Raw genomic sequence first — 26,063 nt, forward strand, 5'->3', positions numbered from 1 at the left:
AGCGACACATTAAAACTGTGTGTAATTATAGACGAAGAGAAATACACATGTATTTAAACTCTTCCTGCTGGGTCCAAGTGTTGTTTCATGAAGTCGCTCGGCTTTACGTACAGACAGATAACCCAACATGGAGTGTGTTGGTAAGGTGTTGGGCTCCTTGGTATTGACTCTACAGTCTGTGAACCGGAGAGATGAACTCTTCATTCTGTGTTCTGATGATGGTGATGGAGACAACTGTCTAACACAGAAGAGCTCAGATGTTTGTCTGTTTGTAGATATTTAGTTGTCTTCTAACAGCAGTAGTTAAATGGGGATCACAGCTTGCAGTTAAAACTCTGGAGGATGAAGGTCTGCAGGACATAATTCAGATCTCAACGACTGCACTTGAATTTCCATCGAGAGCCGTCGTCATATCAGAGATACACAACCTGTATGAGTCATCTTCCATCAGTACTGAAGTCATGGAAACGTTATCTGACCATCGTTCCTTTCTGGTACCTGCTGAACATGACTGTCAATATTTTTAAAAGCTAAATAATAAAAATGTGTGAGAGTTTCTGACTATCTCTGTTTCTGTTCAGATCCTACAAACACAAACATTGAGGAAACATAAGGCTTTTCATGTGTGGCGTAAACAAGATGCTAATCTAACATGGAATAAATACAAATACTGCAAATTACAATGAATAAATGCAGCCACACTTGATTTGCTGCTCGCTGATCGTATTCTGGGTTATTAAATAATGCATTCACAATCAGAATACCAATAAATACAGACTCAAATAATCAATGAATAACATAAACTCATTCTGCCAGCAGGAACGGTTCATAGGTCTCTGAGCAGGAAACACTAGATACACAGATAGACAAGTAATATATAATATATATAATATAATATAATATATAATAATATAATGTATAATAACAGGCTGCAGACAGAAGGCAAGGCAGCTTTATTTATAGCACATTTCATACACAGAGCAACTCAATGTACTTTACATAAAATCTAAATATCAGGTGATTTAACAGGAAGAGCTGGAATTTGAAAAATAACTAAATTATAATAAATATGATAGACTCTGCTGCTCTGGCAGTGATAAACCTTTATTAGTATTAGCACAGTGAACATGTGGAGACATGATCTCTGTCAGAGATCAGCTGATCTGTCATTAGGAGCAGACGTGGCTTCACGTGGCGCTTTGAGGAAAGGACGTTTCCTCTCTGAACTCAACTGAACTCCTCTCGGTTTGTTTGGTCTCTGCTGCAGCGTGACTGAGACTCTGGTGAAACGTGTCTGCAGGTCTTACAGGTATGTTACTAACCCTACTACCCCTCACCCTGCTGCAGATTCCTCACTTTAACGGCTCCGTTCATGAAACACGTGATCAGCGTTCACCGAACTTAGTTTCACTTTCACTTTCACCCCTTCCCCCTTTCTCTAACCTTTCTGACCACACAGGAATAACTGCTCTAACTCACAGTAACACACACACACACACACACACACACAACACACAAACACACAACACACACACACACACACACACACACACACAACACACAAACACACAACACACACACACACACACACACACACAACACACAAACACACCACACACACACACACACACACACACACACACACACAGCGTGGTGTTCCTGTAAGTCACGGGGTCTGAAGCTTCCTGTTTGCAGCAGCAGAAGAAGAAGAAGACCAGCAGAGAGACTGAAAGCTGCAGGTAAAGATTTCTCTCCTCAGTTTATTTATTTCATGTGCTGTGTGATGTTAGCATGTTAGCATGTTAGCTCTCCATGCTCTCTGTGAGCTGTGCTTAATGAAGCTTTTATGTTAATGACGTCACATGAGCAGCAGTTTTACAGCTTCTTTAACTTTTAGGACTTTAGCTGGAGATGATTCAAACGTTTGTTTGGTCATTAACTGTTTATTTTATTTTATTCATCACATGGACAAACTGAGTCTTTTATCACACTGAACATCACTGAGGTAAAGTTTGACCCAGTTTGAGTCGATAAGCAGCGACACAATACTGTGTTCATGTTGTTCTGAGACACTTTCACTCTTAGTTTGATTATTGAACTAAAGCTTGTTCTAATCTAGTAGAATAAGTCCTTCATACAGAGTCCATGAACTTCAAGTTTAGACTTTTTCCATTGACTCTCAGCTCTTCTTTGTTCTCTTTTGAGTTCTCTAATATTTTCATTTATTCAGTGACCGAGCTTTCATCGGGACTATTGGGTCTAAAGTTTTCAGGTACATGGTATTTGGTTAATCATATGATTTACATTATTTTACTGAATAAAACAACCATGAGCACTGAAAGTAGCAACACATTCTTTAGCTGAGTTGTTATTTAAGGTACATGTGTGGCTTCCTCTGTGTTTAAGCATGTAGCAGTGGACAGCATTACAAGCTGAGCAGATGTAGGTGCTGGACTCACCTGGTCAAATGTAAATGGTAAATGGACTCCCTAAAAGCACCTTCCTAGTCTTTGCGACCACTCAAAATGCTTTACATGACATGTCATTCACCCATTCACACACTGATGGCAGGGTAGCTTATCAGGGGTAATCTCACCATTCATTCACATTCATACACCGTTGGCGCAGCAACGGGAGTAATCTGGGGTTAAGTGTCTTGGCCAAGGACACATCGACTGGACTGGAGTCCGGGAATCAAACCGCCAATCTTACAATTGGAGGACGACCGCTCTACCTCCTGAGCCACACAGCCACAGCCGCCCCAATAAATGTAGGAGGCAGGAACTTTACAGGAACCTCTCACTCTGTTCTAGAGGCCGTTGTGTCTCCAGCAGAGTAGGACCTGATAGGACCCACGAAGGACTCTGACTGTTATGATACCCAATCAGCACAGAGTACACCTCGAGCCCCACCCAGTAGTGTTTAGGGGCCGAACGGAGTACCGACAGGGCAGGGCCGGCAGGGACTCGTTTAGCACCCTGAGTTTAGGAGCATCAGTGATGCAGATGGTGGGAACTGAAGCACAGGAGAGCTGGGTGTTCCCCAGTGGGATGCTGTAGGTTGGACGAGTACGAGAGAGGGAGCTCTCTTTATTTCTGACCATGGTCAAAGGGTCATGATATAGTAGACTGGAGCTGACAACGGCTTTGGGTTTATACATTTTGCTCATCACTTGTTTCTTTTACACCACAGCAGATAAACAGCAAGTCTGAGTGTGGAGGACGAGATCAGCAGAAGATGGACTTCAATAACAGCAAATATTACATACTGGCTCTTGTTGTTGGTGCTGCTGCTCTTCTTTTCTGGCCTACAGGTACTTTCAAAGTTTTGTCTTCTCTTCAGCTTCATATCAGTCAGTGTTGAATTAAAACTGACTTTTAAAAAATATCCACCTGTTCTTAATGTACAGTTTGGAGGACTTTTACTTAACTTAAATATCTGTTTGTCTTATTTGACAGCTGTGATTACTTTTCTGATCAGTTTTACTTTCAGTAACATAAAGTTATAAATGACACCTTTTGTAAACAGGAAGCTCCCAGATTTAATAAACAGGTGTGTGGTTGTGTGTCCTTGTCATGTCCCAGATGTTTCTGAGTTGTTAGCATTTCCACCAAATTTTTCCGCCATTTTCTCCCTGAACTACTTAAAGAAGGCCCAAAGAGGTAAAACTTCTGTAAAATGAATCAAATTAGTTTTTTCTTCTTTCCCATTAATCATCTCAGCAGCCCTCACATTTATCTGCTGACCCTTTGGAGGGGCCCCACCCCTAGGTTGGGAACCACTGGACTAAACTAGCTAACTGTATATAAAGTAGTATAAGCTAGCTAACTGTATATAAAGTAGTGTAAACTGGCTAACTGTATATAAAGTAGTATAAACTAGCTAACTGTATATAAAGTAGTATAAACTAGTTAACTGTATATAAAGTAGTATAAACTAGCTAACTGTATATAAAGTAGTGTAAACTAGCTAACTGTATATAAAGTAGTGTAAACTAGCTAACTGTATATAAAGTAGCGTCCATCCATCCATCCATCTTCTTGCCGCTTATCTGGGGTCGGGTCGCGGGGGCAGCAGCCTAAGCAGGGAAGCCCAGACTTCCCTCTCCCCAGCTACTTCGTCCAGCTCTTCCAGGGGGACCCCGAGGCGTTCCCAGGCCAGTCGAGAGACATAGTCTCTCCAGCGTGTCCTGGGTCTCCTACCGGTGGGACGTGCCCTGAACACCTCACCAGGGAGGCGTCCGGGAGGCATCCTGATTAGATGCCCGAGCCTCCTCATCTAGCTCCTCTCAACGTGGAGGAGCAGCGGGTCTACTCCTAGCTCCTCACGGATGACTGAGCTTCTCACCCTATCTCTAAGGGAGAGCCCAGCCACCCTACGGAGGAAGCTCATTTCGGCCGCTTGTACCCGCGATCTTGTTCTTTCGGTCACTACCCAAAGCTCATGACCAGAGGTGAGGGTAGGAACCAAGACCGACTGGTAAATCCAGAGCTTCGCCTTTCGGCTCAGCTCTCTCTTCACCACGACGGATCCGTGCAGAGTCCGCATTACTGCAGACGCCGCACCGATCCGCCTGTCAATCTCCCGTTCCATCCTTCCCTCACTCGTGAACAAGACCCCGAGGTACTTGAACTCCTCCACTTGAGGCAGAATCTCATCCCCGACCCGAAGAGTGCACTCCACCCTTTTCCGGTTGAGGACCATGGCCTCGGATTTGGAGGTGCTGATTCTCATCCCGGCCGCTTCACATTCGGCTGCGAACCGATCCAGTGACAGTTGGAGGTCACGGTCTGATGAAGCCAACAGGACCACATCATCTGCAAAAAGCAGTGACCCAATCCTGAGGTCACCAAACCGGACCCCCTCTACACCCTGGCTGCGCCTAGAAATCCTGTCCATAAAAATTATGAACAGGATCGGTGACAAAGGGCAGCCCTGGCGGAGTCCAACCCTCACTGGAAACAAGTCCGACTTATTGCCGGAAATGCGGACCAAGCTCTGACACCGGTCATACAGGGAACGGACGGCCCTTATCAGGGAGTCCAATACCCCATACTCCCGGAGAACCCCCCACAGGATGCCCCGAGGGACACGGTCGAATGCCTTCTCCAAGTCCACAAAACACATGTGGACTGGTTGGGCAAACTCCCATGCACCCTCAAAGATCCTGCAGAGGGTGTAGAGCTGGTCCACTGTTCCACGGCCCGGACGAAAACCACATTGCTCCTCCTGAATCCGAGATTCGACTATCCGACGCACCCTCCTCTCCAGCACCCCCGAATAGACCTTACCAGGGAGGCTGAGGAGTGTGATCCCCCTGTAGTTGGAACACACCCTCTGGTCCCCCTTCTTAAAAAGGGGGACCACCACCCCAGTCTGCCAATCCAGAGGCACTGCCCCCGATGTCCACGCGATGCTGCAGAGTCGTGTCAACCATGACAGCCCCACAACATCCAGGGACTTGAGGAACTCGGGCCGGATCTCATCCACCCCCGGGGCCCTGCCACCGAGGAGCTTTTTAACCACCTCGGCAACCTCAGCCCCAGAGATAGGAGAGCCCACACCCGAGTCCCACGGCCCTGCTTCCTTACCGGAAGGCGTGTCGGTGGGATTGAGGAGGTCTTCGAAGTATTCCTTCCACCGATCCACAACGTCCCGAGTCGAGGTCAGCAGCGCACCGTCCCCACCGTACACAGTGTTTACGGTGCACTGCTTCCCCCTCCTGAGACGCCGGATGGTGGTCCAGAATCTCTTCGAAGCCGTCCGGAACTAACGTAAACTAGCTAACTGTATATAAAGTAGCGTAAACTAGCTAACTGTATATAAAGTAGTATAAACTAGCTAACAGTATTGGTACTTTTACTGCAGTACTGTGTGTGAATACTTCTGCTTTCGTCCACAGATGATGCTGGAACCGGCTCACAGGTGAGTGAACATGTTGTGATGCTTCACTCTCTACATTTCTGAAACTTTATTTAAGCTTTCTCACCTGATTGGATCTTATTCTTTCACAGTCTTTGCTGTCTTTCATATGAATCTTTATTGATTTGGTTTTTCTCATCTTTTGTGTGACTGTGAATCTCTTGGTTTTAAAACTCGTCATATAATCTTTTACTTATTAATAAATCTGCTCTCATATGTTAACGTTTGGACCGAACGGTGCTCAAATGAGTTCTGTGCTCCCTCAGTTCTTCTGTCGTCTATTTGCTTCCATCAGAATGAGCTGTATAGATTTTTATGATCCATGAAAATAATGTTTAAAATAAATAACATAAAATTTTAAATACATAACAGTGTGTGTGTGTGTGTGTGTGTGTGTATGTATGTATGTGTGTTCATGCATTTCTTCACTTCACATACAGGAACTAAAAGGTGTTGTACCAGGAGAAAGTTTCAAGCGTATGTACAATTATTTATAATGATTATTTTATTAATGTTTGGTGCTTTTAAATAATAAATTAATATCAGTGTAGCTGCAGGAAGAAGAAGAAAAAACCCTGCAGCCCTGTTTAAACGTTAACAGTGTGTTCATCTTTCATCTTTCAGCAAAGGTGAAGGTGTACTCGAAGGTTACCGGTAAAACCTTTGGAGCCGATCGAGACCTACTGGACAGAGTGAAGTCAGTTACCGTGGAAACCGCCAGTGACCTGCAGGAAAACCACGTCGTTATCGTCTTCTGCCCAATCATGTCTCGTGTTGGATCTGATGTGGAGGCAGCCATGACGGACATTACAGGTGAAGGAAAGACTTGTTGTTTGTAACTTGACTGAAATGTGTGCAGCTCAGACATCATGTTCAGATCAGATTGTGTAGATCAACACTCAGAACCAGAGTTCATGTTGAGTCTGAAGCTTCTTTCAGTCAGGATGAACATCACAGGGGGAGCTGGGGAATGAAATGAGTGAACCATGGATCTGGTCTGTAATAGAGATGGACATTCAGCAGTACACAGCAGCACCAACCTGTAGCTGACATTACAGCAGCACATCAGATCAGCTTCATGGAGTCTTGCTCTCCTCATGCTTTTATTTGTTTCAGCATGTTTCCATCTGTCACATCAGCAGAAACATTTTAACATGAAAGTCAAATTTCACAGAGAAAAATAAAAGGATGTCACTTCAAAACCGTGACATGATTTTTCATCAGCTCTAGATAATTATATGAATACAAGTCTTATGTAGTTCCTACTAAATATGACCTCCCAGGATATTGCTCTAGGCTCTAGGTTCTACTCCTGGCCTTCCCTGGTTCTCTGCACCCCCAGCCCTATCTCTAAGGCTGAGCTGGGAAACTCGTGACCATAGCCGAGGATTGGAATATAGACCATCTGTTAAATTGAGAGCTTCACCTTCAAGTGCTACTCTACAACACACACATTACTGATGCTGCACCCATCCATCAACCTCACGCTCCATCTTACACTCACTCGTGAATAAGACCCCAAAATACTTGGAACTCCTTCACTTGGTGCAGCAACTCACTCCCAACCCAGAGGGAGTAGTCCACCGTTTTCTGGTGGAGCACTATGGCTTCTCGTTTGGCTACAAACCATGCCAGTGCCTGTTGGAGTTACGGTGTGTTGAAACAGAACCACATCTGCAGGAAGCAGAGAGGCAATGGTGAAGTCCCAAACTGGGCACTCCTCACCCCAACTGTGCAAGATTCTGTCCATGAAAATTACGAACAGGATCAGTGACGAGGGACAACCTTGTCAGGTCTGACCTACTGTTGAGAATGTGAACACAACTCTCACAGCAGTTGTTTAAGGACTGAATGGCCAGCAACAGCTCCAGTATCGCCCACAAGGTGCCTCAGTGGACACAGTCGCGAGGCTTCTTCAAGTCCACAAAGTACACGTAGACTGGATGTGTGAACTCCCATGACCCCTCCAGTATCCATGCAGGGTGAGGAGCTGGTCCACTGTTCTGGGAGGCTGAGTAGTGTGATCTACTGATGATTGGACCACACCTTCCACCCCAGTCTGCCAGTCCACAGACACTGTCCCTGATCTACATACAACATTGAAGAGGTGTGCCAGCCTTGACAGCCCAACAGTGTCCAGAGCTTTCAGCATCTCAGGGCAGTAACAATACATCATTGCCCACGTAAGCATTGAAGTCCCCCAGCAGAACAATGGATTCACTGGACTCACAATTTTGTGAGGACAGTTCAAAACAATCTTACTGTTCTGAAACATCCTGCTGAGTTTCAGTTGTGCATCATGTGCTTCATTCAGGATCAGACTGCGCTTCATAGATGCTTTAATATACTGTCTTATGTCTCTAGCTGCAGACATTACTGCAGGTTAACATGCTGCTGCATTCATTAGGTCCTATTTTGATTGGCTGGGGGTGAAGGTCAGATTTTATGTAAATGGCTTAAGAAACAGCTGGAGTAAAAACAGGAATCTGGGCTGTACATGAGGGAATCATAGAAACCTAAATGACTTTTAATTAATAAAATGTTAAATGTAATTAAACTCAATATTGATTCATATTAGTCCAAAAAGGCCAAAATAACATCTTTAAAATGAGAGAAATGAAGCCATGTGTGTGTCAGAGTCACTAACAAACAGTCCTGTCCTGGTTTTATTTGAACGTTCTCCTGCAGGTTCCTCTGTACAGGAAGTCTCATGTTCTTCTCTGGTGTTTCAGCCTCCTGTGGTCAGAAACCTGTGATCCTGGTGCTGATGCATCACACCCGAGATGTTGAATATTCAACTGCTGGAAAAAGATGGTCTGACGTGTATAACAACGTTGTGTTGGATGTTCACGTTCTTTTCCACGAGACGAAGAACGGATTACTGATGTGTCCAAAGAATGATCAGGCAGCCGGTCAACTGCAGCAAGAGCTCCAGAAACACGGTAAATACACCTTCAGATCTTATCAACCCATTAAATTTGCAGTTAGCAGTTGTCATCAGGACCCATAGATTTGAGTTAGTCTGGTTGTATGTACCTCCTGATTGGCTCATTAGGACCTTATCATCTATTGGTAAGGTGGAGGTTACCTTAGTGTTACAGATGCCATCAGTGGACGTAGTAATTATGACCCGGGGAAGTAATTCAGATGATGTCAACACAAGGTGATTTGATAGGATAATTTTTTTGCCTTCTTTAGAGGAGGCTGGTTGGGCTAGCCACGTTTTACATCAAATAGTGAATTCCACTGTATGCAGGATGCTGAGTACATGTCTGCTCAGAGTTATATGTTCATGGTCGACTGTCAGTAAGTATCCTAAAATAAGCATCAGACTATAAGAGAGTTGCAATAAGCAAGTTGTTTAAAGCTTTGAAAGGTCGACTGGGTGCTGTGGTGTTGGGGTGTTCAGCCTAATCAATATTAACCATGTTCAGACTGAATCAAACCATTCATCCTGTTTAATCTGGACAAATGAGTTGTATCACTTGTATGAACATGAGGTAAAAGTAAAACCTGTAATAACATTGTGAATTTTGATATTTGATGAAAGTCGTGTTGGAGGATTTAATGAAACTATTTCTGCTTGTTTTTATGTCCACAGGAATGTTTAACAAGTTAAAAGTTTAGTCATGTTTAGTCATTTGATGGGATTGTACAGCTTTATCAAATATCTCTGTCAGGAGTTGACTAAACAGAACAAAAGGACTGGACCCACAATGCAGATCTGAAACCGATGAAGGTTTATTCAGGCAACAAAAACAGAAGCAAAAATGCAGCTGGAGATGACAGGGCTGGGCGAGGCGAGGCTGAGGGCAGGCAAATGGCTGGGTAGAGAGGAGAAAAACAAAAACAGGTAAGTCAAAAGCAAGGTAATCCAAAAACATCCAAAACGGGGTCAAGGTTTACAAAAATACTAGATCAAAGAGCCGTGAGCGTTACCACTGTGGGTGAAACAACGAACTGGCGATGAGTGGAGGAAGAGACCGGCTTATAAATCAGTAGAGCAGGAAACGAGGTGATGAATCTCAGGTGTGCAGAGGAGGGTGGCTGCAGAAGTTCCCAGAAGGCCCCGCCCAGCCCTGGAGGAAAGAAAACATGGACAGAAAAAAGGAGCAGCGGCGAACTGGATCCTGACAGTACCTCCCCCTCAACGGGAGCCTCCAGGCGACCCACCAGGCTTATCAGGGTGTTCCCGGTAGAAATCAGAGATCAGTGCAGCGTCTAAAATGTAGGAACGGGGAACCCAGGAGCGCTCCTCAGGACCATACCCCTCCCAATCCACCAGGAACTGCAACCCACGGCCCCTGCGCCTCACATCGAGTAACTTCCTCACAGTGTAGGCCGGATGATCGTCGATGAGTCGGGGGGGTGGAGGGGAGTCGGAAGGAGGGTTCAGGTCGCTAGAAGAAACAGGTTTCAACTGGGAGACATGAAATGTAGGATGGACCTTCAAGGACTCAGGTAACTGAAGTTTGACGGCAGATGGATTAATGACCTTGACAACGGGAAAGGGACCAATATACCTGGGGGACAACTTACGGGATTCAGCTGCTAGTGGAATGTTCTTGGTGGAGAGCCAGACAGACTGACCTGGCTGATAGGGAGGAGCTTGATTCCTGTGCCGGTCAGCAAGCCGTCTATGATTCTCCTGGGTGCGTTCGAGGGTGGTCTTAGTTTCTGTCCAGATCTTTTTGCAGCGATCCATGTAGTCCTGTACTGAAGGAACTGAGATGTCTTGCTCGTGAGAAGGGAACAGAGGTGGTTGATAGCCAAGAGAAACTTCAAATGGAGTCCTACCAGTGGAAGAGCTGGGGAGGCTGTTGTGGGCATACTCAATCCAAGGAAGTAGACTACTCCAGGAGTCTGGCTCTCTCTCCACCATGCAGCGAAGTGAAGTTTCCAGAATCTGGTTTGCCCTTTCAGATTGCCCGTTGGTTTGAGGATGGTAACCTGAGGACAAGCTGGCTGTAGCTCCCAAGGCTTTACAGAAGGCTTTCCACACCTGCGAGATGAACTGAGGACCCCTGTCAGAAACAATGTCTATGGGAATTCCATGTAGTCTGAAAACATGTAAGACTAGAAGTTCAGCTGTGGTGAACGCAGAGGGCAGTTTAGGGAGGGCAATAAAATGAGCAGCCTTAGAAAATCTATCAACTATAGTGAGTATCACCGTCATACCACTAGAGGGAGGTAACCCAGTAACAAAGTCCAATGAGATGTGGGACCAAGGCCGACCGGGAACTGGAAGCGGGCGCAGCGGTCCAGCGGGAGCCTGATTAGTGGCCTTGCTACGAGCACAGGTGGTGCAGGCTGCCACAAACTCCTTGGCATCCGCGTCCATGTTTGGCCACCAAAAATGCCTCTTCAGGATGGCAATAGTGCGCCTAGTGCCAGGATGACAGGCAAACCGGGAGACGTGGCCCCACTGCAGCACCTGGGAGCGAACAGAGCTGGGAACAAACAGGCGGTTGACTGGGCCGGTGCCTGGGTCAGGTTGGATCACTTGAGCATCCCGCACAGTCTTTTCAATGCCCCAAGTGAGCATGGCCACTACCCGCTCTGGAGGGAGGATGGTCTCAGTCTCAGCCTCAGGGCTACTGGAGGCAAACTGGCGAGAGAGAGCATCTGGTTTCACATTTCTAGACCCAGGACGATAGGTGAGCGAGAAGTTGAATCGACTGAAGAAGAGACCCCACCGGGCTTGGCGAGAGTTCAACCTCTTAGCTGTCTGGATGTAAGCAAGGTTCTTGTGATCTGTCCAGACGATGAACGGCTTCTCTGCCCCCTCCAGCCAGTGCCTCCACTCCTCCAGAGCTAGCTTGACGGCTAGTAGCTCCCGGTTGCCGACATCATAGTTCTGCTCTGCAGGAGACAGACGACGAGACAGAAAAGCACATGGATGCAGACGATTATCGGGACCCACATACTGAGACAGCACGGCCCCGACACCAGAATCAGAAGCATCGACTTCCACGATGAACTGCTTACTGGTGTCAGGCTGTACCAGAATAGGTGCAGAGGTGAACAATTTTTTAAGCTTCAGAAAAGCCATGTTAGCCTCCTCTGTCCACCTAAACGTCACTTTGACAGACGTTAGTTTAGTCAGAGGTGAGGCAACCTTACTGTAGTCCCGAATGAAGCGCCGGTAAAAATTGGCAAATCCCAAAAACCGCTGCAGTTCCTTCCTGGAGGTTGGGACCGGCCACTTCTCCACTGCCTGGACCTTGGCTGGATCAGCCATGAGACGACCACTCTGAACAATGTAGCCGAGGAATGAGACAGAGTTAGTGTGGAACTCACATTTCTCAGCTTTAACGAACAGCTTATTTTCCAAAAGACGGGAGAGGACTTGTCTGACCTGGGTGACATGTTCATCAATAGAACGAGAAAAAAATCAGGATATCGTCAAGGTAGACAAAAACAAATCTGTTGAGGAAATCTCTCAGGATGTCATTAATCAGATTTTGAAAGACTGCAGGAGCATTGGTGAGACCAAACGGCATTACCAAATACTCAAAATGGCCTAGTGGAGTGTTGAAAGCTGTCTTCCACTCGTCCCCCTCCCTGATGCGAATGAGATGGTAAGCATTCCTGAGATCTAGTTTAGTGAAGATTGTTGCACCATGAAGGAGTTCGAAAGCAGAGTTGAGTAAGGGAAGTGGGTATTTGTTCTTAATGGTAATGTTGTTCAAACCCCGAAAATCAATGCAGGGACGGAGAGTATTGTCTTTCTTGTCGACAAAGAAAAAAACAGCTCCTACAGGTGAGGAAGAGGGCCGAATTATGCCCGCAGCTAGGGACTCAGAGATGTATTTCTCCATAGCTACACGTTCTGGCTTGGAAAGGTTGTACAAACGGCTGGATGGGAGGGGTGCCCCAGGCAGCAGGTCAATAGGACAGTCATAAGGTCTGTGTGGAGGAAGCGATAAGGCCTTAGTTTTACTGAAGACTTCCCTGAGGTCGTGGTACTCGCCGGGTACAGCAGTCAAATCAGGAAACTCAGATTTGTTGGTTTCAGACTGGGGATTAACACAAGGTGGTCGAGCTGAATGAAGGCAGAAAGAATGACAGTGGAGACTCCAACCCCTAATGGCGCCTGTGGGCCAATCAATGTGTGGGTTATGGAGCATTAGCCAAGGGTGTCCTAATACCAGAGGTGTGCGTGGAGCTGAGATTACCTTTAGAGTGATCTGTTCATGATGGTTGCCAGAGACGATGAGGGTTACCAGGGAAGTTTGATGTGTGATCTGGGTAAACATGTTACCGTCCAATGCCAAGGCAGGAATAGGTCTGTCCAACTTTTCCAACTGGCACCCCAGTAGAGTAGCAACCTCTGAGTCAATGAGGTTATCCTCGGCGCCAGAATCAATTAGGGCCTGTAGAGATAGCACAGTCTGTCCACACATAACAGAGGCAGGTACCAGCAAACGAGAAAATTCAGGGGATTTGACTATAGGTGCAGAGGGGCTCGTCAGGACCCCCAAACTTACTGACGAGCCTCCCCTTTTGGCCGAGTCGGGCAGGTGGCCACTAAGTGTCCCAATTTGCCACAGTACAGGCACTCACCGGACCTCAGACGACGCTGGCGCTCCTCTGGTGTCAGTTTGGCTCTACCGAGTAGCATGGGCTCGTCAACGGGTGAGACCAAGGCCGGTGGAGCAGGAGTGCCTGACCGAGCTGGCAAGAGGGACGGTGACCATCTCCGAGGTGCTGATTCAGTAGAAGAGGAAGGAGCATATCTCTGGCGTCGTCGCTCTCGTAGCCGGTTGTCCAGACGGATGGCTAAGGACACAAGAGAAGAAACACTGGAAGGTTCATCTCTGGCAGCCAGCTCATCCTTAAGCTGCTCAGAGAGACGGTTCAAGAATACTGCCTGTAAAGCAGCACCCTCCCAATTTGCATCAGCTGCCAGAGTCCAAAATTCAACAGCGTAGTCAGCCACGGTTCTGGTGCCTTGCTTCAGCCTTAAAAGACGAGCTGCCGCGTCTCCCCCATAATTAGGATGATCAAAAACAGTTTTTAGCTTTTCTTTGAAGACAGCGAATGGCAAAACACAAAAGTCCTCATGGGAACCAGCCGCCTCTGCCCAAGCCAAAGCTCTCCCCCTCAGTAACCCCAGCACATAACGTGTCTTGGCTGCGTCAGAGGAAAAAGATGCCGGACGTTGAGCAAAGACCAGTCCACATTGCAACAAAAATCCTCGGCATAGATCCAAATTGCCATCAAATGGCTCAGGGTCACTCACGTGAGAGTCCTTGGGGGAAAGGGTGGTAGGAGATGACTCCGGAGCCGAGCTGGCCTGTGAGGAGTGGATTGTGGAAGCCAGGGAAGTAACCTGTCTGGAAACCTCCATTACACTGGCGGACAGAGCCTGGTTACTTTCAAACAGAGCACGGATTATGTGATCATGCTGTCCGATGATGGTGCCCTGATTAAATAGTGTCTGATGAGTTGGATCTGCGGGGTCCATTGTAAATGGCCAGTTCGTTCTGTCAGGAGTTGACTAAACAGAACAAAAGGACTGGACCCACAATGCAGATCTGAAACCGATGAAGGTTTATTCAGGCAACAAAAACAGAAGCAAAAATGCAGCTGGAGATGACAGGGCTGGGCGAGGCGAGGCTGAGGGCAGGCAAATGGCTGGGTAGAGAGGAGAAAAACAAAAACAGGTAAGTCAAAAGCAAGGTAATCCAAAAACATCCAAAACGGGGTCAAGGTTTACAAAAATACTAGATCAAAGAGCCGTGAGCGTTACCACTGTGGGTGAAACAACGAACTGGCGATGAGTGGAGGAAGAGACCGGCTTATAAATCAGTAGAGCAGGAAACGAGGTGATGAATCTCAGGTGTGCAGAGGAGGGTGGCTGCAGAAGTTCCCAGAAGGCCCCGCCCAGCCCTGGAGGAAAGAAAACATGGACAGAAAAAAGGAGCAGCGGCGAACTGGATCCTGACAATCAGTGCTTCCAGCTGAGTTTTGTGTTTATTCAGATCTTCCTGTGGAGGGATACATTCTGGTGGTCGTGTAGATTTGTTTCTGGGTCTAGCTTTTTCCTCATGTTACAGACTAAAGCACACACTGACCTCCTCATCAGCTGTTTTTTCTTGTTCTCACAGCCGCTCTTCTACTGAGCTACAAACTCTGGATTTATGTCCAGTTGGGACATTTCTCTCATTGCTTGTTTCTTTCACACCACAGCAGATAAACACAGACCAGACATACAAGAAAACCAAGAAAGGAGCAAGTCTGAGTCTGGAGGACGAGATCAGCAGCAGATGGACTCTGATAATAACTACAAAAACTACATACTGGCTCTGATTGTTGGTGTTGGTCTTGCTGCTCTTCTTCTCTGGCCTTCAGGTACACTCTAAGTTTTGTCTTCTATTAAACTTCATATCATCTTCAGCTGAACTTTGGATGGAGGGCTTTATATTTTACAGTGTTGTGAGAGAATATCTTAAGATTCAGTGTTAAATTAAGACTCTTAAAAACAACAATCTGTTCTTAAAGTATAATTTTAAGGGACATTTACTTTACTTTAATATCTGTTTGTACTACTTGATACTTTTATTTATTATTTATTTAACAGCTATAGATCAATTTTACATGAAATAATATAACATATCTTTTCCACTGACAATTTTGCTCAAATAAAAAAATACATAAAATAAAGCAACAAAGGATCAACATTGTATTGCAGTTTCTTCAAAAGTCACTGCACTCATTATTAATCATCATCACTTCTGCTTGTCCACAGAGGAGGAGGCTCGGTTCATTAAGAACCTGTCTAACGTGGAGGGAGCTGAGATGGACAGCGTGAAGCTGATATGCCAAGTTTCCAAACCGAGCACCGACGTCACCTGGTCCAAAGGAGACAAGGAGCTGCCGGATGGAGGACGCTACGACCAGATCGTAGACGGGAAGAGGAGGATCCTCCTCATCCAGAACCTGAAGATGGACGACGCTGGAGAGTACACCTGCAGGCTGAGTCCCAACATCACAACCTCTGGAAACCTGAAGATCACTGGTACGGAAGATTTACAAAAAAATAAAACATGATTGATGTTGACTGATCATCACTTGTGAATGTGCCACTGGTGGAAAGTAATGAAGTACATTTACTCAAGTACTTTACTGTAGTACAGTTAGAGGTACTAGTACTTTACTGTAGTACAGTTTGAGGTACTTGTACTTTACTGTAGTACAGTGTGAGGTTAGAAAGTGCTTTTCCAACCCCTCCCCTAACCTCTACTCCCTCCTGTGCTTCAGAACTGGCTGCTGAGTTCATCTCCAAGCCTCACAACCAGGAAGTGGTGGAGGGCGAGAAGGCGGAGTTCACCTGCTCCATCTCCAAGGAGAGCTACCAGGTCCGATGGATGAAGGACGACAAGGAGCTGGAGGACGGAGACAAGTACCAGATAATCAGCGACGGGAAGAGACGAATGCTGGTCATCAAGAACTGTGAACCTAAAGATGAGGGAGGATACGTGGTGATGATTGGACCCAACAGAGCCAGTGTCAACCTCACTGTTGGTAAGAGAAGCAGCTGATTTTAAAATGTCTTCATAAAGTCACAGCACTCATTAATAATCATCATCACAGTTCAGATCTGACCATGTTTCATCATCACTGCTGCTTGTTCACAGAGGAGGAGGCTCGGTTCATTAAGAACCTGTCTAACGTGGAGGGAGCTGAGATGGACAGCGTGAAGCTGATATGCCACATTTACAAACCCAGCGCCGATGTCCGCTGGTTCAAAGGAGACAAGGAGCTGCCGGAGGGAGGACGCTACGAGCAGATGGTAGACGGGAAGAGGAGGATCCTCCTCATCCAGAACCTGAAGATGGACGATGCTGGAGAGTACACCTGCAGGCTGAGTCCCAACATCATAACCTCTGGAAACCTAAAGATTCATGGTACCAAAGATTTACTAAACAAAAAAGCATGATTGATGTTGACTGATCATCACTGAATGTGCCACTGGTGGAAAGTAACCAAGTACTGTTTACATATTGCTAAATAAATAGATTTAACAGTGTCATACTTCATACTAATATGAAATGCAGTATGTAGAATGGAGCACACACTGCATACAGCATTTGCTAGTTTTATGAAATAGGCTGATCTGAAAACAGTGATTGTCACTAAGTGGAGGTTTTACTGTTTTACTGCAACAGCGCCTGTCAGGTTTACAGGGTCAGGATGAATTATATCTATCAGATATGGAAAGTCAATAAGTCTTTGTTTACCTTCCCTGGATGTTGGTTGTCAGGTTCAAATGTCAGTCGGGAAGAGGATTTTATCTTGGTTGAACATTGATCCCTGTGTCTAACCCTAACTGTTTTCTAAGGTTCCTTTAGTCTAGTAAAGTGATCTCTAAGCTCTAACAAGAGATTCATCACACATCTAGCAGCCATAGTAATTATGACCTGAGGAAGTGACACAGTTCAGATGACGTCAATATAAAGTCACAGTTTGCTTTATTAGAGTTATTGGAAAGCAGGTTGGGTGCATAGCTAGCTAGTCTGATCGCAGAATGTGAACTTTGCTGTAGGAGGCCACTGTTCAGGTTTGTCTTTAAGCGTGGTCTGTCTTTTCACCTTAAATTGGCCTGCTCTTCAGTTCAGATCTGACCATGTTTCATCATCACTGCTGCTTGTCCACAGAGGATGAGGCTCGGTTCATCAAGAACCTGTCTGACGTGGAGGGAGCTGAGATGGACAGCGTGAAGCTGATATGCCACGTGTACAAACCCAGCGCTGACGTCACCTGGTTCAAAGGAGACGAGGAGCTGCCAGACGGAGGACGCTACGATCAGATCGTAGACAGGAAGAGGAGGATCCTCCTCATCCAGAACCTGAAGATGGACGATGCTGGAGAGTACACCTGCAGGCTGAGTCCCAACATCACAACCTCTGGAAACCTGAAGATCACTGGTACGGAAGTTTTACAAAAAAATAAAGCATGATTGATGTTGACTGATCATCACTTGTGAATGTGCCACTGGTGGAAAGTAATGAAGTACATTTACTCAAGTACTTTACTGTAGTACAGTTAGAGGTACTAGTACTTTACTGTAGTACAGTGTGAGGTTAGAAAGTGCTTTTCCAACCCCTCCCCTAACCTCTACTCTCTCCTGTGCTTCAGAACTGGCTGCTGAGTTCATCTCCAAGCCTCACAACCAGGAAGTGGTGGAGAGCGAGAAGGCGGAGTTCACCTGCTCCATCTCCAAGGAGAGCTACCAGGTCCGATGGATGAAGGACGACAAGGAGCTGGAGGACGGAGACAAGTACCAGATAATCAGCGACGGGAAGAGACGAATGCTGGTCATCAAGGACTGTGAACCTAAAGATGAGGGAGGATACGTGGTGATGATTGGACCCAACAGAGCCAGTGTCAACCTCACTGTTGGTAAGAGGAGCAGCTGATTTTAAAATGTCTTCATAAAGTCACTGCAAACTCATTAATAATCATCATCACAGTTCAGATCTGACCATGTTTCATCATCACTGCTGCTTGTCCACAGAGAAGGAGGCTCGGTTCATTAAGAACCTGTCTAACGTGGAGGGAGCTGAGATGGACAGCGTGAAGCTGATATGCCACGTTTACAAACCCAGCGCTGACGTCACCTGGTTCAAAGGAGACGAGGAGCTGCCAGACGGAGGACGCTACGATCAGATCGTAGACGGGAAGAGGAGGATCCTCCTCATCCAGAACCTGAAGATGGACGATGCTGGAGAGTACACCTGCAGGCTGAGTCCCAGCATCACAACCTCTGGAAACCTGAAGATCACTGGTACGGAAGATTTACAAAAAAATAAAGCATGATTGATGTTGACTGATCATCACTGAATGTGCCACTGGTGGAAAGTAATGAAGTACATTTACTCAAGTACTTTACTGTAGTACAGTTAGAGGTACTAGTACTTTACTGTAGTACAGTTTGAGGTACTTGTACTTTACTGTAGTACAGTGTGAGGTTAGAAAGTGCTTGTCCAACCCCTCCCCTAACCTCTACTCTCTCCTGTGCTTCAGAACTGGCTGCTGAGTTAATCTACAAGCCTCACAACCAGGAAGTGGTGGAGGGCAAGAAGGCGGAGTTCACCTGCTCCATCTCCAAGGAGAGCTACCAGGTCCGATGGATGAAGGACGACAAGGAGCTGGAGGACGGAGACAAGTACCAGATAATCAGCGACGGGAAGAGACGAATGCTGGTCATCAAGGACTGTGAACCTAAAGATGAGGGAGGATACGTGGTGATGATTGGACCCAACAGAGCCAGTGTCAACCTCACTGTTGGTAAGAGGAGCAGCTGATTTTAAAATGTCTTCATAAAGTCACTGCAAACTCATTAATAATCATCATCACAGTTCAGATCTGTCCATGTTTCATCATCACTGCTGCTTGTCCACAGAGAAGGAGGCTCGGTTCATTAAGAACCTGTCTAACGTGGAGGGAGCTGAGATGGACAGCGTGAAGCTGATATGCCACGTTTACAAACCCAGCGCTGACGTCCGCTGGTTCAAAGGAGACGAGGAGCTGCCCGATGGTGGAAGCTACGAGCAGATCGTAGACGGGAAGAGGAGGATCCTCCTCATCCAGAACCTGAAGATGGACGATGCTGGAGAGTACACCTGCAGGCTGAGTCCCAGCATCACAACCTCTGGAAACCTGAAGATCACTGGTACGGAAGATTTACAAAAAAATAAAGCATGATTGATGTTGACTGATCATCACTTGTGAATGTGCCACTGGTGGAAAGTAATGAAGTACATTTACTCAAGTACTTTACTGTAGTACAGTTAGAGGTACTAGTACTTTACTGTAGTACAGTGTGAGGTTAGAAAGTGCTTTTCCAACCCCTCCCCTAACCTCTACTCCCTCCTGTGCTTCAGAACTGGCTGCTGAGTTAATCTACAAGCCTCACAACCAGGAAGTGGTGGAGGGCGAGAAGGCGGAGTTCACCTGCTCCATCTCCAAGGAGAGCTACCAGGTCCGATGGATGAAGGACGACAAGGAGCTGGAGGACGGAGACAAGTACCAGATAATCAGCGACGGGAAGAGACGAATGCTGGTCATCAAGGACTGTGAACCTAAAGATGAGGGAGGATACGTGGTGATGATTGGACCCAACAGAGCCAGTGTCAACCTCACTGTTGGTAAGAGAAGCAGCTGATTTTAAAATGTCTTCATAAAGTCACTGCAAACTCATTAATAATCATCATCACAGTTCAGATCTGTCCATGTTTCATCATCACTGCTGCTTGTCCACAGAGAAGGAGGCTCGGTTCATTAAGAACCTGTCTAACGTGGAGGGAGCTGAGATGGACAGCGTGAAGCTGATATGCCACGTTTACAAACCCAGCGCTGACGTCACCTGGTTCAAAGGAGACGAGAAGCTGCCAGACGGAGGACGCTACGATCAGATCGTAGACGGGAAGAGGAGGATCCTCCTCATCCAGAACCTGAAGATGGACGATGCTGGAGAGTACACCTGCAGGCTGAGTCCCAACATCACAACCTCTGGAAACCTGAAGATCACTGGTACGGAAGATTTACAAAAAAATAAAGCATGATTGATGTTGACTGATCATCACTTGTGAATGTGCCACTGGTGGAAAGTAATGAAGTACATTTACTCAAGTACTTTACTGTAGTACAGTTAGAGGTACTAGTACTTTACTGTAGTACAGTGTGAGGTTAGAAAGTGCTTTTCCAACCCCTCCCCTAACCTCTACTCCCTCCTGTGCTTCAGAACTGGCTGCTGAGTTAATCTACAAGCCTCACAACCAGGAAGTGGTGGAGGGCGAGAAGGCGGAGTTCACCTGCTCCATCTCCAAGGAGAGCTACCAGGTCCGATGGATGAAGGACGACAAGGAGCTGGAGGACGGAGACAAGTACCAGATAATCAGCGACGGGAAGAGACGAATGCTGGTCATCAAGGACTGTGAACCTAAAGATGAGGGAGGATACGTGGTGATGATTGGACCCAACAGAGCCAGTGTCAACCTCACTGTTGGTAAGAGGAGCAGCTGATTTTAAAATGTCTTCATAAAGTCACTGCAAACTCATTAATAATCATCATCACAGTTCAGATCTGTCCATGTTTCATCATCACTGCTGCTTGTCCACAGAGAAGGAGGCTCGGTTCATTAAGAACCTGTCTAACGTGGAGGGAGCTGAGATGGACAGCGTGAAGCTGATATGCCACGTTTACAAACCCAGCGCTGACGTCCGCTGGTTCAAAGGAGACGAGGAGCTGCCCGATGGTGGAAGCTACGAGCAGATCGTAGACGGGAAGAGGAGGATCCTCCTCATCCAGAACCTGAAGATGGACGATGCTGGAGAGTACACCTGCAGGCTGAGTCCCAGCATCACAACCTCTGGAAACCTGAAGATCACTGGTACGGAAGATTTACAAAAAAATAAAGCATGATTGATGTTGACTGATCATCACTTGTGAATGTGCCACTGGTGGAAAGTAATGAAGTACATTTACTCAAGTACTTTACTGTAGTACAGTTAGAGGTACTAGTACTTTACTGTAGTACAGTGTGAGGTTAGAAAGTGCTTTTCCAACCCCTTCCCTAACCTCTACTCTCTCTCCTGTGCTTCAGAACTGGCGGCTGAGTTAATCTACAAGCCTCACAACCAGGAAGTGGTGGAGGGCGAGAAGGCGGAGTTCACCTGCTCCATCTCCAAGGAGAGCTACCAGGTCCGATGGATGAAGGACGACAAGGAGCTGGAGGACGGAGACAAGTACCAGATAATCAGCGACGGGAAGAGACGAATGCTGGTCATCAAGGACTGTGAATCTAAAGATGAGGGAGGATACGTGGTGATGATTGGACCCAACAGAGCCAGTGTCAACCTCACTGTTGGTAAGAGGAGCAGCTGATTTTAAAATGTCTTCATAAAGTCACTGCAAACTCATTAATAATCATCATCACAGTTCAGATCTGTCCATGTTTCATCATCACTGCTGCTTGTCCACAGAGAAGGAGGCTCGGTTCATTAAGAACCTGTCTAACGTGGAGGGAGCTGAGATGGACAGCGTGAAGCTGATATGCCACGTTTACAAACCCAGCGCTGACGTCCGCTGGTTCAAAGGAGACGAGGAGCTGCCCGATGGTGGAAGCTACGAGCAGATCGTAGACGGGAAGAGGAGGATCCTCCTCATCCAGAACCTGAAGATGGACGATGCTGGAGAGTACACCTGCAGGCTGAGTCCCAACATCACAACCTCTGGAAACCTGAAGATCACTGGTACAGAAGATTTACTACCAGTACTACTACTGTAGTACTTTACTGTAGTAGAGTTAGAGGTACTTGTACTTTACTGTAGTAGAGTTAGAGGTACTAGTACTTTACTGCAGTACAGTTTGAGGTACTAGTACTTTACTGTAGTACAGTGTGAGGTTAGAAAGTGCTTTTCCAACCCCTCCCCTAACCTCTACTCTCTCCTGTGCTTCAGAACTGGCTGCTGAGTTCATCTCCAAGCCTCACAACCAGGAAGTGGTAGAGGGCGAGAAGGCGGAGTTCACCTGCTCCATCTCCAAGGAGAGCTACCAGGTCCGATGGATGAAGGACGACAAGGAGCTGGAGGACGGAGACAAGTACCAGATAATCAGCGACAGGAAGAGACGAATGCTGGTCATCAAGGACTGTGAGCCTAAAGATGAGGGAGGATACGTGGTGATGATTGGACCCAACAGAGCCAGTGTCAACCTCACTGTTGGTAAGAGGAGCAGCTGATTTTAAAATGTCTTCATAAAGTCACTGCAAACTCATTAATAATCATCATCACTGCTGCTTGTCCACAGAAGAGGCGGCTCGGTTCATTAAGAACCTGTCTGACGTGGAGGGAGCTGAGATGGACAGCGTGAAGCTGATATGCCACGTTTACAAACCCAGCGCTGACGTCCGCTGGTTCAAAGGAGACAAGGAGCTGCCGGAGGGAGGACGCTACGACCAGATGGTGGACGGAAAGAGGAGGATCCTCCTCATCCAGAACCTGAAGATGGACGATGCTGGAGAGTACACCTGCAAGCTGAGTCCCAACATCACCACCTCTGGAAACCTGAAGATTAATGGTACCAAAGATTTACTACCAGTACTACTACTGTAGGACTTTACTGTAGTAGAGTTAGAGGTACTAGTACTTTACTGTAGTACAGTTAGAGGTACAAGTACTTTACTGTAGTACAGTTAGAGGTACTAGTACTTTACTGTAGTACAGTGTGAGGTTAGAAAGTGCTTTCCAACCCCTCCCCTAACCTCTACTCCCTCCTGTGCTTCAGAACTGGCTGCTGAGTTCATCTCCAAGCCTCACAACCAGGAAGTGGTGGAGGGCGAACAGGCGGCATTCACCTGTTTCATCTCCAAGGAGAGCTGCCAGGTCAAATGGATGAAAGATGAAAAGAAGCTGGAGGACGGAGACAAGTACCAGATGATCAGTGACGGGAAGAGACGAACGCTGGTCATCAAGAACTGTGAGCCTAAAGATGAGGGAGGATACGTGATGATGATCGGACCGAACGGAGCCAGTGTCAACCTCACTGTTGGTAAGAGAAGCAGCTGATGAACCTTAACAACATTTAGTCATTGTGAGTGGAGAACATCTGTACCAATCTTACCATCTTTCTTTTTTTTGTTTAATTTGAAGTAGCTTTTCAATCCATCATTATTTCATTTTAATGCAACTATGTTTTATCTTTCTTGTGTGTCTATCTACAGTTTCATCTGTTGGTATGACTTTAGCTGCTTTGGGAATACAGTGGTTTGTAGAAACTGCAGATGTGAGTCAGAGGTTCTGAAAAAATTCAATATAGCAGAACCTGTTATATGATGTTTAGCCTGTTTTTAATTAGATTTAATTTATTTTTGAATCCTGAGACCTGAGTACTATATCTCGCTCACATGTCTGACATGATGACTGACAGATAAAGCATCTTGAATCTTGAATACTGTTTTTAACTGTAGACATGTTAATACCATCACAGTCTATGGATTTCATACTCTTGAGTATTTTTAGTTGATTTTTCTTCTTTTGTTGTCAGTCCCCTTTATAAATACCAACCAACCAGGATTCATACTAACATGAATTAAACTGATCTGCAGCTGAAGCCATATCAGTAGTGGTTGTATTGTTTTCTGTCAGGAAATGGTTGGGGTATCCTGCCTTCTCTTGCAGTAATTTATTTTACCTTAGTCAGCCACAGTTTCTCAGCAACTACTTTTATTTTTTTTACTAGAGGAGTTATTTTGATAAAGATCATCTTTTATAGATATAAATATTTCAAGTTACATTTACATCTTCTACATACTTTGTTACAGTCTTGTTTAAAGGAATAGAGATGTGTTTCTTAGCTACTGGATTTGACTGTGTTGGTGTTTTTGATGAACACTTGTACTGCTGAGTAATAATACACTCGTTACTTCTTTGTCAGTGACATTAGTAAATATTTTTTAATCAGTGTAGCACTGTGTGTTATTTTAGTTGGTATTGTAATTGAGACTATTGATACTGTACTCTGAGCTAATTAACTATGTGGTTGTATTGTGTTCTTGTAGGTTATCAATATTAAAATCCCCACAAATCCCATTTTATTATTTATACTGTCTCTTGTAGTTTTTCATTACAAGATCCAGGTTTTCTGTACACACAGCTTAGTAATATACTTTTAGATTTCTCCATCTTTATTTCTACTGTAATGTTTCCCATATTATCCATAACTGACACATTATTGACAGATTTACATTTTACTATTATTTTTGATAAGCCTAAATAACGTAGCCTAAATGAAGAGTGGCGGAACCAATCATTGAGAACGCAACGCTGCCCCTACCGCTCTGCCCCTGGTCCGAAGGATGCAAAGATTAACAAAAATGGACATCAGCCTTACCTGATGTCCAGGTGGAGGTTGGCCCCCGTTGGCCCCCGTGAATAGATGGTCATTTTCCCCTCTTTGTTTAATCAGGAGCTCGGTTTGCTCCTTGCTCCCTAAAACAAAAATAAAACAAAATGTAATGTAAAACATGTTTTTTTTTACTATGTCAACAGACAAAAGGGTTCTAATATAGCAAAAAATTATCATAATAATGAAGTATAACATATAATAGTGATAATCCCAAACGTAGCCCTTTATTAAAATCTAAATTTGTTCATCTTAGTCCATTTATATATATATATATATATATATATAAGATATAAGTCAAGTAATAAAATATAAGTAATTGGTAAAAGTATAAAAGTATAAGTAGTAAATAAAAAAAAAAACAATACTTACACTTGAAGGTAAAGTCATCACCGGTTGGTGTCGCCATTGTTCTGTTCAGTGCCGCGCAAAGGATCTTGGGATCTGGGAGCATCTGGGAGGCCGCGAAGGATAGTAGCGGTGCATGTCGCTACCCGATTTGAGTCTGACATGCGCAGTAGTGTCCGCCATCGTCCGCCATCTTGGACGGTTATGTATGGAAATTCCGGTTGGAAAAAACGCCCCCAGACTCAAAACGCGATACGCGAAATAAATCAGTTGTATAAACATAGAAATATAAATAAAATTAAAGCTGCAAGCAGCGATGATCGGGCCCAAGCTCCCCCGCCCCGCCACTACTGAGCGAGACTTGCTGTGACGCATACAGAGTCAATATAAAGTTGGTTGGATTAGGAGGAATTCATTGAAGTATGTGGTGTGAAAATTCTATCAAACCGCGCCAAAATTGCAAATTCACTTCAAAATGGCCGACTTCCTGTTGGAGTGAGGGTATGGGTCTAAGAGACTTTTTTGTGTGTCTTTAGATGATACATATATATACCAAATTTTGTTCATCTATGTCAATCTGGAGGGAGGGGCTCAATTTCCTTAATCTTCTACGGGGTGCAGTACCCCCATTTGGCCAGCTGTTCCTGTTTAATGGCGAAACATCAAAATTCCTCACATCGCCACGAAGCAACCAAATCCCTAATCAGAAAGTTTTTGATAACTTTTCATCTCCAATGTCTCAAGATGTTTCTGAGTGAATTTGAAGTCGGTCGGATTAAATTCCTAGGACAAGTTCGTTAAAGTTCGAGGCGTGGAAATCGACAAAATCGCACATATTTTTCAAAATGGCCGACTTCCTGTTGGAGTGACGTCATGGGT

The 26,063-nt window shown here is 45.6% G+C and overlaps 1 protein-coding gene across 1 annotated transcript in view; it reads left to right on the top strand.

The window, feature by feature from the left end:
* Window positions 1–26,063, top strand: part of LOC128368283 (titin-like) — a 162,565-nt gene that overhangs the window by 6,594 nt on the left and 129,908 nt on the right. The window contains exons 5-18 of the mRNA XM_053329072.1: window positions 15,677–15,946; window positions 16,189–16,452; window positions 17,586–17,855; window positions 18,067–18,330; window positions 18,446–18,715; window positions 18,955–19,218; window positions 19,334–19,603; window positions 19,815–20,078; window positions 20,194–20,463; window positions 20,675–20,938; window positions 21,054–21,323; window positions 22,394–22,657; window positions 22,746–23,012; window positions 23,220–23,551. Coding sequence (XP_053185047.1) covers window positions 15,677–15,946; window positions 16,189–16,452; window positions 17,586–17,855; window positions 18,067–18,330; window positions 18,446–18,715; window positions 18,955–19,218; window positions 19,334–19,603; window positions 19,815–20,078; window positions 20,194–20,463; window positions 20,675–20,938; window positions 21,054–21,323; window positions 22,394–22,657; window positions 22,746–23,012; window positions 23,220–23,500 — 3,752 coding nt within the window. The 3' untranslated portion in view covers window positions 23,501–23,551. The remainder of the gene's footprint in view (window positions 1–15,676; window positions 15,947–16,188; window positions 16,453–17,585; window positions 17,856–18,066; window positions 18,331–18,445; window positions 18,716–18,954; window positions 19,219–19,333; window positions 19,604–19,814; window positions 20,079–20,193; window positions 20,464–20,674; window positions 20,939–21,053; window positions 21,324–22,393; window positions 22,658–22,745; window positions 23,013–23,219; window positions 23,552–26,063) is intronic.

This window comes from Scomber japonicus, chromosome 11, assembly GCF_027409825.1.
Source record: "Scomber japonicus isolate fScoJap1 chromosome 11, fScoJap1.pri, whole genome shotgun sequence".
Lineage (NCBI taxonomy): Eukaryota > Metazoa > Chordata > Actinopteri > Scombriformes > Scombridae > Scomber > Scomber japonicus.